The sequence below is a fragment of the Mustelus asterias genome, chromosome 19, assembly GCF_964213995.1.
Source record: "Mustelus asterias chromosome 19, sMusAst1.hap1.1, whole genome shotgun sequence".
NCBI lineage: Eukaryota > Metazoa > Chordata > Chondrichthyes > Carcharhiniformes > Triakidae > Mustelus > Mustelus asterias.
Window position 1 is genome coordinate 59,388,208 of NC_135819.1, and position 13,155 is coordinate 59,401,362.

Here is a 13,155-nt window from a genome sequence, read left to right on the forward strand (position 1 = left end):
GAATTCCCACTCACCTGAAGAAGGGGCTTGGAGCTCCGAAAGCTTGTGTGGCTTTTGCTACCAAATAAACCTGTTGGACTTTAACCTGGTGTTGTTAAACTTCTTACTGTGTTTACCCCAGTCCAACGCCGGCATCTCCACATCATGACTTCTATGGAAGGATCCAGAAACAAACTCCAGAACTGGGGTCAACAACAAAAACAGAAAATGCTGAAAAACTCTCAGCAGGTCTGACAGCATCTGTGGAGAGAGAATAAAGCCAATGTTTCGAATGACTCTTTCAGATTCCAGCATCCGCAGTATTTTGCCTTTACCCAGGACCATGGCATTGGCGGTGACTATCAGAAGCCAGAGGCTAGGATCTCAGCTGAGTAGCAACTTCTTAAATGTGTGGGGCCTGACTCGTTAATGCAATGTCAAATGGCAATATTTTCAAGGAGCTTTGGCTCTCGTTGCTAAGTTGTTGTGTAAGGCCGTGCATTAAACTCCGGATACATTTTCAGTCGGCCTTCTGGGATGTTCTGTCTGATCCCCACACACACAGGCTGGTGCCGGGCGACCTCAGGTTTCACATGTGTGTAAATGCAGCTATAAGGACCAAATGCTGCTGCATGTACTAACCATTGCGTTTGGTGGCAGTTTGGGTGCCGGGAGTGGGTTTGCGGGCGAATCCTCTGTCGGGTGTGCAGATGGGCGCTGTGGATGAGGGGAGATGGGCCTTTCGGCTGGCCGCGGGGCTATTCGCGGGAGCTGTCGGATTCTACGCCCTCTACAAACTGACAACGTTAAACCGACACCAGGAGGAGCAGATGGGCCGAGGTGGCGGCCACCGCCAGTCACAGAAACAGAAGTTGGTCCAAAGAGTGTCTAGCCTGAGACTGGCGGCTGATAACCGAGGAATTGCCCATTCTCAACAGGGTAAATGAAGTCGAAGCGTGGAAGGAGAAAGAGGCATTCATCAGACTAAACCCCTCTCACCGCCCTTACACATTACTCCCCCTGAAGAAAGTGCGGCGTAAATACTACCACATCTTGTAATCAGGAGGGCGGAGAGATGGCAGATCGTTCATCGACACTCCCATCTGATTTTTTCAATCCTGACCTGATGACAAAATCTCCCTTGAGAGGAAACTAATCGGTTTGAAACAATTAAAGGAGGAAATAGTATAATCTTAATTGTTTTTACAGTTAGATGAAGGCAGTGGAGAGCTTTCTGGATGCCAGAATTAAGGCACCAACCTACTTGTACACGCTAGCAAGGTATAAATAACACACACTAGATAACATAAATGTAGAAAAAGTCACGGGATGGTGAAGTTAAAGTAAAAACAGTGAGCCCTTGCGTTAAATTAACGTTACGGATAGGAGAGGGTTCATTTAAACAGCACTAATTTTTCCTCATCACCCATCCGTAAACAGAAAGGTGATTTGATTTGCTTCCCACTTTGTAAGGGATGGCATATTTTCCCAACCCCTCACTTTTTGTGTGATTCAATGTTCTAGTAATAACCCCACAGCAAACTCAAGATAGGATGAACGCAAAGGGTTAGTTTATTTGCACACATTCAAAATACAGGAGGAGGGTCACAACATTGCCTTCACACTCAGTAAAGAGAGGGCAAGGGAAAACAAAAATTTACAGTACAGAGACAACAAGAGTCATAAAGGTTTACAGCATGGAAACAGGCCCTTCAGCCCAACTTGTCCATGCCACCCTTTTTTTAAACCCCTAAACTAATCCCAATTGCCCGCGTTTGGCCCATATCGCTCTGTATCCATCTTACCCATGTAACTGTCTAAACGTTTTTTAAAAGACAAAATTGTACCCACCTCTACTACTAATACTGGCAGCTTGTTCCAGACACTCACCACCCTCTGTGTGAAAAAATTGCCCCTCTGGACACTTTTGTATCTCTCCCCTCTCATCTTAAACCTATGCCCTCTAGTTTTAGACTCCCCTACCTTTGGGAAAAGATATTGACTATCTAGCTGATCTATGCCCCTCATTATTTTATAGACCTCTATAAGATCACCCTTCAGCCTTCTACGCTACAAAGAAAAAAGTCCTAGGCTATCCAGCCTCTCCTTATAACTCAAACCATCAAGTCCTGGTAACATCCTAGTAAAACAAAGAACATAAATATTGGTTCATGTGGGTTCCAGAATCAAAGTCCAGTGCGGTGTTCATTCAAGAGGTCTGTGGGCAGAAACCTGATGCTGCATAATTTATTTTTCCGGTTGTGTTGATTCCACATGATGAAATAGGCATGCAAAGATGAATTAGTCTTGTAGGCGATGGAACTTCTAGCAACAGAGGGTAAATGGGGCCAGGTGTCAAGCCTGGGTTAGAGCTTCTTCACTGTGGCCTGCCAGTCAGATGTTAAAGCCAGTGACCGAGGTTACGTGACCTTACCTCTCCAAGATGTCTTCAGCAAAGGATGTTTGTCCAGTGTTTGGAAATTGACTTTGTGTCCAGGCTGATGATGTCTCAGCCATTATGGGTTAAAAGGAGTGTTTGAGAGGCTATTGTCTTAATAGACGTTCTGTCTCCACTGACTAGCCTGGGTTATCAAATACAAATGTCCTTCATGCAACTCTTTTTGAAGTTGGGCTGCACAATCCACAGGTGGTCATTGGTAGTTTCTCAGAGATGACAAGGTATGAGTTTCCCTAAAACTTAACTGCATCATGCCTTCTTTTGTACAGGGGTCAGAGACAGATACAGTTTCAGCCATTTAAAAGGTGTTTGTTCAATTTTAAAAGCTTTAGAAATAGTAATAAGTATGTCTATATATATATTATAAAAAATATCTGTGTGGTCTTAGTCCCCTCACAATAAGGAAAAATGTGGAAAAGCTTGGTCATTAAAATGTGCTTTGAGAGGTTTTTTAAAAAAAATTAAGGTTGTGGGATTTAGGTCAAATGTTCTGTGCTGTACTGTTCTATGTTCTATGTTCGAGAGAGGAGGGACGAAGCTTTGCCACTAATGATGGAATAGCCACAAAGCTGGTGGTGGTGGTGGTTGTGAAGTTTGAGGAAGAGTGATATAGGTTGGGGATAGATTGCAGAAATGGAATGGGACAAAACCATGGAGAGATTTTAATATTGCATTGGGGTTGGCAAATATATGGTGCAGATATAAGACAAATGGGGCATTGCTGTAGGTGTGCTATCTGCTTTTGATCGGTGGGGGTAAGTCCTCAAGTCGAGTCATTGTTGGCCTGTGAAAGAGAGGTAAATGGAGAACAGGCAGCACAGTGGTTAGCACTGCTGCCTCACAGCACCAGAGACCCGGGTTCAATTCTGGTCTCAGGTGACTGTCTGTGTCGAGTTTTCACATTCTCCCCATGTCTGTGTGGGTTTCCTCCGGTTGCTCTGGTTTCCTCCCACAGTCCAAAGATGTGAGGGTTAAGTTAATTGGCCATGCTAAATTGCCCCTTAGTGTCAGAGGGATTAGGAGGGTAAATATGTGGGGTTACGGGGATAGGACCTGGGTGGGATTGTTGGTGCAGGCTGAATGGGTCAAATGGTCTCCTTCTGCACTGTAGATTCAATGATGTGAACGCTGTGGTTAGCCATTTTCAAACACAAAAGAGCTTGAGAAAAGGAAGATGGGATAATGCTCAAAGGTCACAATTATGGAAGGATGGCTATGGAAATTACATAAGAATACCAAGAAGTTTTATGCTTTTGGTCTTGACCAGTTTTGGGAGAATTTGGGGGAAGATAGAATGGATTTTAAAAATCTTATGCAAACTTTCTTTCTGCTATGAAATTTATTCTTCAGTATATGCAGGTGATTTCTGCAATCCCAATGTTTACGCTGTCAGTTTTTGTTATTTTCATTATATTTGATGAATAGAAGACATAGCCCACAAAATACATTCGCTGTACAAATTAAACACCCAGCATAATTTTTCAGCTTAGCATAAAAGTTTAATATAATAATAAATAAGTTACAATGTTGAAAAAGGTATGCCTTGAATAAATTACTGTATTAATGCCTGACTGGCAGTTCAATCTAATTGAAGAAATGATCTTGAATATCCATTTAACTAATTTGGGAGTTGCAAGTGAATTTAGACGTGGAGCATAAATCCATTTTTGCTTTGCAGTCCTAAATCTGAATGAATGTGTAGAGCAGTGTAATTCTTCATTTGTCATTTCCCAACATGTCAGCTAACTCTTGCAGTGATGGAGTGGCTGATGTCAATTTGTGAAATGATCTTGCCATACATTTCTGCCATCAACAATGAACATAGCTTCAATTTTTGGGGGGAGAATGAAATTGGTTTTAAATTTAGACTGTGAGAGAGGAGGAGGGGAAAAATCACCAAGGCTTGAGATCTTGACCGACATCCAGTGACTCCTGCTAGATGTGCTATTCAGATATTTGTGGATTTATTTGTGTTGCTGTGCAAAGTTTAATAGCCTGTTGAGCTCACTACTAAAGCTGATGGACTAATAATGGCAATGGCTTCACTACAAGGTGGTGTCCTCCCACTTTTGAAATTATGGCCTGGATTTTCATCCTCGGGGTGGGTAGTAGGAGTGAAGTTTTGGCCTGCCCACTGAGAGCAAATGCCCACAAAGCTGGGATCTTCATTGCCGGGAAGGCAGCCATGGGATCTGCTGGTTGTAGAAGAGGGCTATTTAAGAGGCCCATCTAGGTGCTTTGGGTCTTCGTCCTAGTTAAAATAAAAACACAAGAGCCCTACAGCACTCAACCCTCGCACCCGCTCACTCTGCAAACACTCTCCATGCCCCATTCATGTGACCTCATGCCCCCATGCCAAGCTCTGCCCTTTCACCCACCCTTCCTATGGACCCTGATGGCCCCATGCCAAGCTATGGCTCTTTCATACTCTTTGACTCTAGACAGGGTATAGTGCATCAATGAACCTCTTAGTGATGGTAGGTTGTTTTAAAAAAAGCTTTGTAAAAAAAATTATAAGTTTCTCCTGTATTGGGGAAAAGGTTGTTTAACTACAAGCTAACAAAAATATCAATCATCCAAATCCTTTAAGATATCAATAACAAAAGCCACAAACCCATGAAGCACTTATTAAACAGACATTGTGAAATTGACAACAGAGATCAGAGAGCCTAACCTGTCATTCAAACAATGTTTTTTCTCTGGGGATTAGTTGTTTCAACAAGAGGAGTGGAGCCCAGACATCCACTCCTCTTGCTGAAACACCTGTGCTGCAGAGAAAACATTGTTTGATTGACAGTTCAGGCTCTCTGATCTGCTGTTAATTTCATAATGTCTGTTGTGACCATACTGTGCTATTTGATATATTTGATGTGTAAGGTGAGGCTGCTTTAAGAGGCAGTGCTTTGTTACAAGAATCCATTTGTCTGGGAAACCATGCAGCTCAAGTGCTGAGAATGCAGAATAATAACTGATTTTAGCTAGGAATGTGTTACTTTGTAGAGTTACTGGACCTTTTGTTTATTTAGGTTCTCCTGGACTAGGTAACAGAGTCATGTGATTTTTGGGAGGAGCTAAACTTGCAGGAAAGATTAGTTTTATTTTCATATTAAAATACAAGCAGTTGCTGCCTGGACTTGCCAGAAAAAAACAAGTGTCTCTCTGCCTGCCTCCCTCTAGAGGTTTCCCGAAAGCTCCAGGACTGTTAACCTAAGTCACAAGCACGTATGCCTGTATTTTGCTAATTTAATTATGAAGAGGGGTTTAAGTCTGTAAGGGAAACTTTGCTTGATTGGAACTCATTGTAGTAGGTTAGCAATTAAGAATTGTATCTTGTCATGTTTAAGTATTGTTCAATTGTTAAAAGCTAAGCTAATTCATCTGTTATAGTTAAATTATGTTGCTAAATAAAAATTGTTTGATTAAAACTCCTTGGTTCGTCAGTAGAATCGTACCTGGAGTGAAACATCCTATCCTCATATTAATACCAAAATAGAAAATTGTTGGAGTCTAGTCTGTCTTCCTAATAGGATCTGGATGATTGACATTTTCATTCGCTTGCAAAAAAACTTTTTTTTCAACATAAGAGAACATTATGAATGAATTACCTTTTGCACATCCTTCTGTCACTACAGTGTTCATTGGTTTTAGGCAGAGCTGGGCATTAGGGGAATTGGTGGAAAGGGATAGTTTGGCATTTGAGGTATGCAGAGACCTTTTGAACTCACCTTTTAAAAGCTCCTCTTGTGCAGATTTGTGTCATGACTCCTATGAGGGGCTATGAACCACAACTGTTTAAAAACTTAGCCTGACTCCATAAAAACTGCAAAGGACTAGGGCATGTCTGTCTCTGCAATGGAGCCCGCCAGGTCGGGAGTGTCGGATGTGGGCTTGTGATAGGATTCAGGCTTTAAAGCCGTTCCAGAATATCAGGCATCCTAGGAATGGAGTTGTGAATCCTGGAATCAGAACCATTCTGCCATTTTTAAAGGGCTTCTGAATCATCCCTACTCAGTGAAAGTCCAGGCCTATACTCCAGTAAGGGGTCATCAAGTGGAGAAAACTGATGAGGAAAAGAGAACTTAAACTGGACTAATTTCACCATATGTATCCATCATCAACAGCTGTTAATAAGAGGATTGGATACAGTACTTTAATTAAATACTTCTACATTTTTTAAATAACATGGTTTAAAGCTAAAGTGTGCCTTAACTCTTCACAGGTTCTCTTTCTACAGTTAGTGAAGATAGAATCATGTGGCCTTAATGCAGCATAAGATAATGCTACAGTATTCAACCGGTACAATAACAATAACTGGTTACAAACGTTAGGCAAGATTGTACCCACTTTCTCCCTGCCCCAGATTCTCCAGTAATGAATTCATGCCAAAACCTTTTTGAAAAGTAATCCAAATGCCACAAAGCGAGCTAGCTGCAAAGCAGAAGTGCCATAACCCATGGTCAAATGTATTGATCCTGCTGCTAACAGTGCAATTTATCTTTCAACTCAACACCAATGTGATCAAACACAATACAAAATTAGACTAAGTAAATAAAGTAAGCCAATTTGTTTATCAAGATGGTTACAAATTCAACTGGCTTTTGTGTGAATTCAGTAGATATCAAGTAATTGGCAGTCTATGATTTTAGGTGGATACTATCAATTGGTTGCTGGCTCATCAACTGTCAGAAGTTCTGAACTCTTTCAGCTGCACCCACAATGTTGGCAAAGGAGGAGTTGAGGAAAGGGAGACTTAGTTGTCTTATCAATGATTTTGATTTTTTGATTTGATTTATTATTGTCACATGTATTAGTATACAGAGAAAAGTATTATTTCTTGCACTCTACACAGACAATGCATACCTGCTATACAGGAATGCTAATTTATCACCAATCAAAAATATCTTAAAAAACTAAAAATTATTTTAAATTCAGTTTCAGATTTATGTTTGCAGCTAGAGTGGTATATTTAAAAATGCGACTTAAATTTACTTGTAAATAACATTTTAAAGAGGGAATATTCAATTTTTGCTGTTGTATTTAATACTTACATTCCTTGAGATATTATATATGCTCATGTATTACTTTTTTGAAACTGGATACACATCTTTGAAACCTAAATTAATGATCAGAATTTTAAAACTGTAATGAAAACAATAATTTATTTGAGCAGATTTTTAATTGCAGGTATTTTCATCTGCTCTTTGGATTGTGTTATAAATGTCTATGGTCTCTTTCAATGCAGAACTTTAAGTGGCCATTAGTACTAAAGTGACTGTCTGAAGCCAAGATTTTTCTTTTATTCATGTCACATGACTCCATGAATCAATCTCTCAAAGGATCAGGCTGCTTCCCAAGTCATCAGCTTTGTATTAAACAAAAGAACAGGATTGCTCATTAAAAGGGAATTTGTGTCACTAATCAAGAGCTTTGGGTGGCTGTGTCAAGTTTCACAAAATCCACAAAAACTGTTAATAAAACCTGCTTCTTCAAATGCAAGATCATAAATCATGCCACTGCCAGATCTGCAGCTCCATTACTTTCAGTCTAAGTGGCAATGCCATGAAGAGAAATTTAACAGCAGCAAATGTGTCACTGCCATTGATTTTAATAAGGGCAAAGCTAAGATTATTATTTCCCGGCTGTTTTCAACGAAGGATAACAGTGATATAATTTCCAGAAAATTATGGATTGGTCATTTTCATATATCTCTGGAAGCCTCTCTGCTGAAACTGTGGATAGACCATTAGAATAGCACAAACAAATTCTGTGCTTTTTTTATTACTCATATTCTGGCCTTTTGTAAAAGCTTCAAGGTGGCTGAGCTCTTTGTGGGAACAGTTATTAACATCTTCTGCCTTGTTCCTGCCCAGTTGTATAAATCAGCTTGGAGTTTATCAACCAAACACAGAAAGTTAACTCGGGGTCATTTAAGTCAATTCTTTCCGAAAATGTTCATTGCCATTGTACTTGAATTTAATCTTTGGCTTAGATTGCTTTCTTGACCCTCATCAGTTTTCGACAGAAGTCTTTGGGTGGGATTTTCGTTCCAAAACTGTAAAATCAACAGACTTTTCTATGTTCCACCCCTTGCCCGCTCCGATTCCCGTGGAGGACGGCTCGGTAAAATTCCAGCCTTTTTTTTCACACATTCCTATCCAAAAATTGAGAACTCTTCTCGGCAGAAAAAGAATAACAAAGTGATTGAAGGCTTCTTGTTTTAAAAGGATTTATGTGCTGTTTCCTCCTCTCCTCTCAGAATGTGTGCTTGCAAAATCTGCAGATAGCTTGGAACAGCAACATCTACAAGTGGTTCTGAGCTTACTTCAGGAGACCTCTGATTCTTCCACTCGAGAACTAACACTGGTGACTCTCGGTAACAGTGCTGCGTTCACTACTAATCAGGTACACCCAGTTAGATTTGTCATCCATTTTAAAAAGTTAAACAAATTTTAAGGATCAGTTCTGACATGAAGATGGTAAAAAAAAAGAGCAATAAAATCAGAAAATGCTGGATAAACTCAGCAGATCTGGAAGCATCTCTGGAGAGAGAAACAGAGTTAATGTTTCAAGTCGAAATGACCTTTCTACAGGACTGAAGAAAAGTAGAAATGTAAAGAATTATATAGTTGGAAAGGGGGTGGAAGAGATGGGACAGAATAGAGGAATAGGGATAGGTTGGGGCAAAGGAGAGATTGACAAATTTGTCAAGAATCTAAGACAAAAGGGAGTATTAATGGTGCCACTAAGGGATGAAGAGTACTAATAGTGGCAAAAAGTAAGATAGCAGAATGTGTTAATGGAAGCAAGGTGGCCATGTGGGCGAGGGGTCGGGATGTGTTGTGGCAGGCCAGGGAGCTGAAAAGCAACTAACAACAAAGTACAAAATGTTGGGAGGCTGGTCTCATGTGAGTTTACTGTGCAAAGTTGCTGTATTTTCCTAATATTAGAATGTAAGAATTCTTTATATTGACTCTGGCCTTTATATTTTCAGGATCTGATTCGCAGCCTTGGTGGTCTCAGTGTTGTTGCAAATTGCTTATCTGATGAAGTCACATCAGTCAAAGTTAAGGCAATGAATGTCCTGAATAATCTCTCCATGAATGTTGCTAACCAAGTAGAGCTGAAGGTAATGAAACATTACTGTGTTTAAGTTAGAAAAATGTCTTGCAGTGTGCTAACTCAACAGTAGAACTGCTTCCTCATTTTTGTATCCAACTGTTCCAAAATGCATGATGACCATGAGGTGCAGTCATTTTTTTCCACAATTTTAAAATTTGGGTAAATGTAGATGCCCAATTTGTGTACAAGGTTCCACACAGCAAACAAGTGATTCATCACATAATCTGTTTTAGATTATGCTGGTTGAGGGAGAAATGTTGGCTCGAACACTGAAAGAAGTCACTTCTCCTCTTCAAATCGTGCCTTGAAATCCTTTACATCCATCGGAGTAGGCAGATTAGGTTTAGCATAGCATCTGAAAGAAAGAATCTCTGAAACTCAGTGTTCCCTGGGTCTTATTACATTGACAGCTGGGGTAATGTGATCAAGACCTAATAGAGCTTGAACACATAACATTGTGACTCCGGTCACAAATGCTACCCAGAAAGTCAAACCAATACAAACTCCAAAATATTTAGAAACTGTATATTCTATAGGCCCAAGAACAGCATCAGGCATACCTAAATAAAATGAGGTGTCAACCCTGTGAAGATGCAACATAGGACTTCTTGCTTGCCAATTGGCATAAGCAGCAAGTGATAGGTGGAGCTAAGTGATACCACGACCAACAGATCAGATCTAAGCTCTGTAGTCCAGCCACAGCCAGCCATGAATGGTGGTTGACAATTAAACAACTCGCTGGAGGAGGCGGCTCCACAAATATTCCCATCCTCAATGATGGAAGAGCCCAGCACATCAGTACAAAAAATAAGATTGAAACATTTCTTACGGTCTTCAGCCAGGTGTGCCAAATGGATGATCCAACTTGGCCTCCTTTGGAGGTCCCCAACATCACCGATGTCAGCCTTCAGCCAATTTGGTTCACTCCACATGAGATCAAGGAACTGCTGAAGGCACTGAATGCTGCAAAGGCTATGGGTTCTGGCAGTATTCTGGCAATAGTCCTGACGACGTGCTCCAGAACTTTTAGAAACATAGAAAAACTACAGCACAAACAGGCCCTTCGGCCCACAAGTTGTGCCGAACACATCCCTACCTTCTAGACCTACCTATACCCCTCCATCCTATTACGCTCCATGTACTCATCCAGGAGTCTCTTAAAAGACACTATTGAGTTCGCCTCCACCACCACTGACGGCAGCTGATTCCACTCGCCCACCACCCTCTGTGTGAAAAACTTACCCCTAACATCTCCCCTGTACCTACCCCCCAGCACCTTAAACCTGTGTCCTCTCGTAGCAGACATTTCCACCCTGGGAAAAAGCCTCTGAGAGTCCACCCGATCTATGCCTCTCAACATTTTATACACCTCTAATAGGTCTCCTCTCATCCTTCATCTCTCCAAGGAGAAAAGACCGAGCTCCCTCAGCCTATCCTCATAAGGCATGCCGCTCAATCCAGGCAACATCCTTGTAAATCTCCTCTGCACCCTTTCAATCTTTTCCACATCCTTCCTATAGTGAGGCGACCAGAACTGAGCACAGTACTCCAGGTGGGGTCTGACGAGGGTCTTATATAGCTGCATCATTAACCCCGGACTCCTAAACTCAATCCCTCGATTGATAAAGGCCAGCACACCATATGCCTTCTTAACCACCTCCTCCAACTGTGGGGCCAATTTCAGAGTCCTATGGACCCGGACCCCAAGGTCCTTCTGATCCTCTACAGTACTAAGGTCCCTAGTCAAGAAGTTCCATTACAACTACAAACTGGCCTCTACCCAGCAATGTGGGAAATTGCCTAGATGTCCTGTACAGACGACATATCCAACTGGGCCATTATCGCACTATCAGTCTACTCTCAATCATTAGAAAAGTAATAGAAGGGGTTATCAACAGTGTTGTCAAGTGGCACTTGCTTAGCAATAACCTGCTTAGTTTGGGTTCCGCCAGGGCCACTCAGCTTCTGATCATTACACCTTTGGTCAAACATGGACAAAAGAGCTGAATGCCAGATATGAGGTGAGAGTGACTGCCCTTGACATCAAGGCAGCATTTCACTGAGTATGGCATCAAAAAGTACTAATAAAACTGGAGTCAATGGGAATCAGGGGGAAACCCCTCCGGTCTTCATACTAGCACAAAGGAAGATGGTTTTAGATGTTGGAGGCAAATCATCAAAGCTCCAGGACATCACTGTGGGAGTTCCTCAGGGAAGTGCCTTAGGCCCAACCATCTTCAGCTGCATTTTCTATCCTGCACCTAAAAAGCAGGACAAATCAAACCTGACCAATTACTGCCCCATCAGTTCACTCTCGATCATTAGTAAAGTGATGGAAGGGGTCATCCACTATGCTATCAAGTGGCACTTGCGGAGCAATAACCTGCTCAGTTTGGATTCCATCAGGGCCACTCAGATCTTGACCTAATTACAGCCTTGGGTCAGACATGGACAAAAGAGCTGAACTTGAGGTCTGTCCTTGATATTAAGGCCACATTTGACCAAGTGGATCGGAGCACTCAGGGGAAACCCACAACACTATCCAGGATAAAGCAGCCTGCTTGATTAGCACACCATCCAGAAATATTCACTCCTTTCACCACCAGTGCACAGTAGTAACAGCGTGTGCCATCTACAAATGCACTGTAGAAACTTACCAAGGCTCTTTGGACAGCATCATCAGTAGCACGGTGGTTAGCATTGCTGCCTCAGCACAAGGGACCCGGGTTCAATACCAGCCTTGGATGACTGAGTGGAGTTTGCATATTCTCCCTGTGTCTGCGTGGGTTTCCTCCAGGTGCTCCAGTTTCCTCCCACAGTCCAAAGATGTGCGGGTTAGGTTGATTGGCTATGTTAAATTGGCCCTAGTGTTAGGGAATTAGCAGGGTAAATATGTGGGGTTTCGGGAATAGGGCATGGGTGGGATGGTTGGTGCAGACTCGATGAGCTGAATGGCCTCCTTCTGCACTATAGGGATTCTATGGATCTTCCAAACCCATGAGCACTACTATCTAGAAGCAGAAGGGCAGCAGATAATGGGAACACCAACACCTGGAAGTTTCCCTCCAGGTCACTCACCAACGTGACTTGGAAATGTATTGGCCTTCCTTCACCGTCGCTGGGTCAAAATCATGGAACTCCCTCCCTAACAGTGGGTGTACCTATGTGTTGCAGCAGTTCAAAAAGCAGCTCATCACCATCTCTTCAAGGGCAATGAGGAATGGGCAATAAATAGTGGCCTTGCCAGCGAAGCTCACATCCCTTGATTTATTAAAACAAAACTCAAGGCGCGATTCGCTAGCCTCCCCTCAGCATATTTCTTGGTGACAGGAGGCAGCGCGCTGTTCGATGTTGGTGGGATCTTCTGATCCTGCCGCTGTCAATGGGAATTCCCATTGAAGCCACCCCATTCTACCAGGAAACCCACAGCAGGGGGTGCGTCACTAGCGGGACCAGAGAATCCCACTGGCATGAACTGCCAGAGGATTCCGGCCTCAGTGTTTTTAAATATACACTGTTTGGCTTGGGAGCCTTAATCCTATTCATGAATGAATTTGGAACCACAAGTAGCCAAATTAAGTGGTTGAAACAAATTCGAA

At 42.1% G+C, this 13,155-nt stretch overlaps 1 protein-coding gene across 4 annotated transcripts in view; it reads left to right on the plus strand.

The window, feature by feature from the left end:
* The first annotated feature begins 505 nt into the window (after positions 1–505).
* The window catches only part of armc10 (armadillo repeat containing 10), an 81,430-nt gene continuing 68,780 nt past the window's right edge, over positions 506–13,155 (plus strand). For 2 of the 4 annotated variants that reach the window (XM_078235646.1, XM_078235649.1), the window contains exons 1-3: positions 506–918; positions 8,694–8,839; positions 9,429–9,563. In XM_078235646.1, the coding sequence (XP_078091772.1) occupies positions 690–918; positions 8,694–8,839; positions 9,429–9,563 (510 nt within the window). In that variant the 5' untranslated portion in view covers positions 506–689. The remainder of the gene's footprint in view (positions 919–8,693; positions 8,840–9,428; positions 9,564–13,155) is intronic. The other 2 variants (XM_078235647.1, XM_078235648.1) reach the window with 1 other exon arrangement.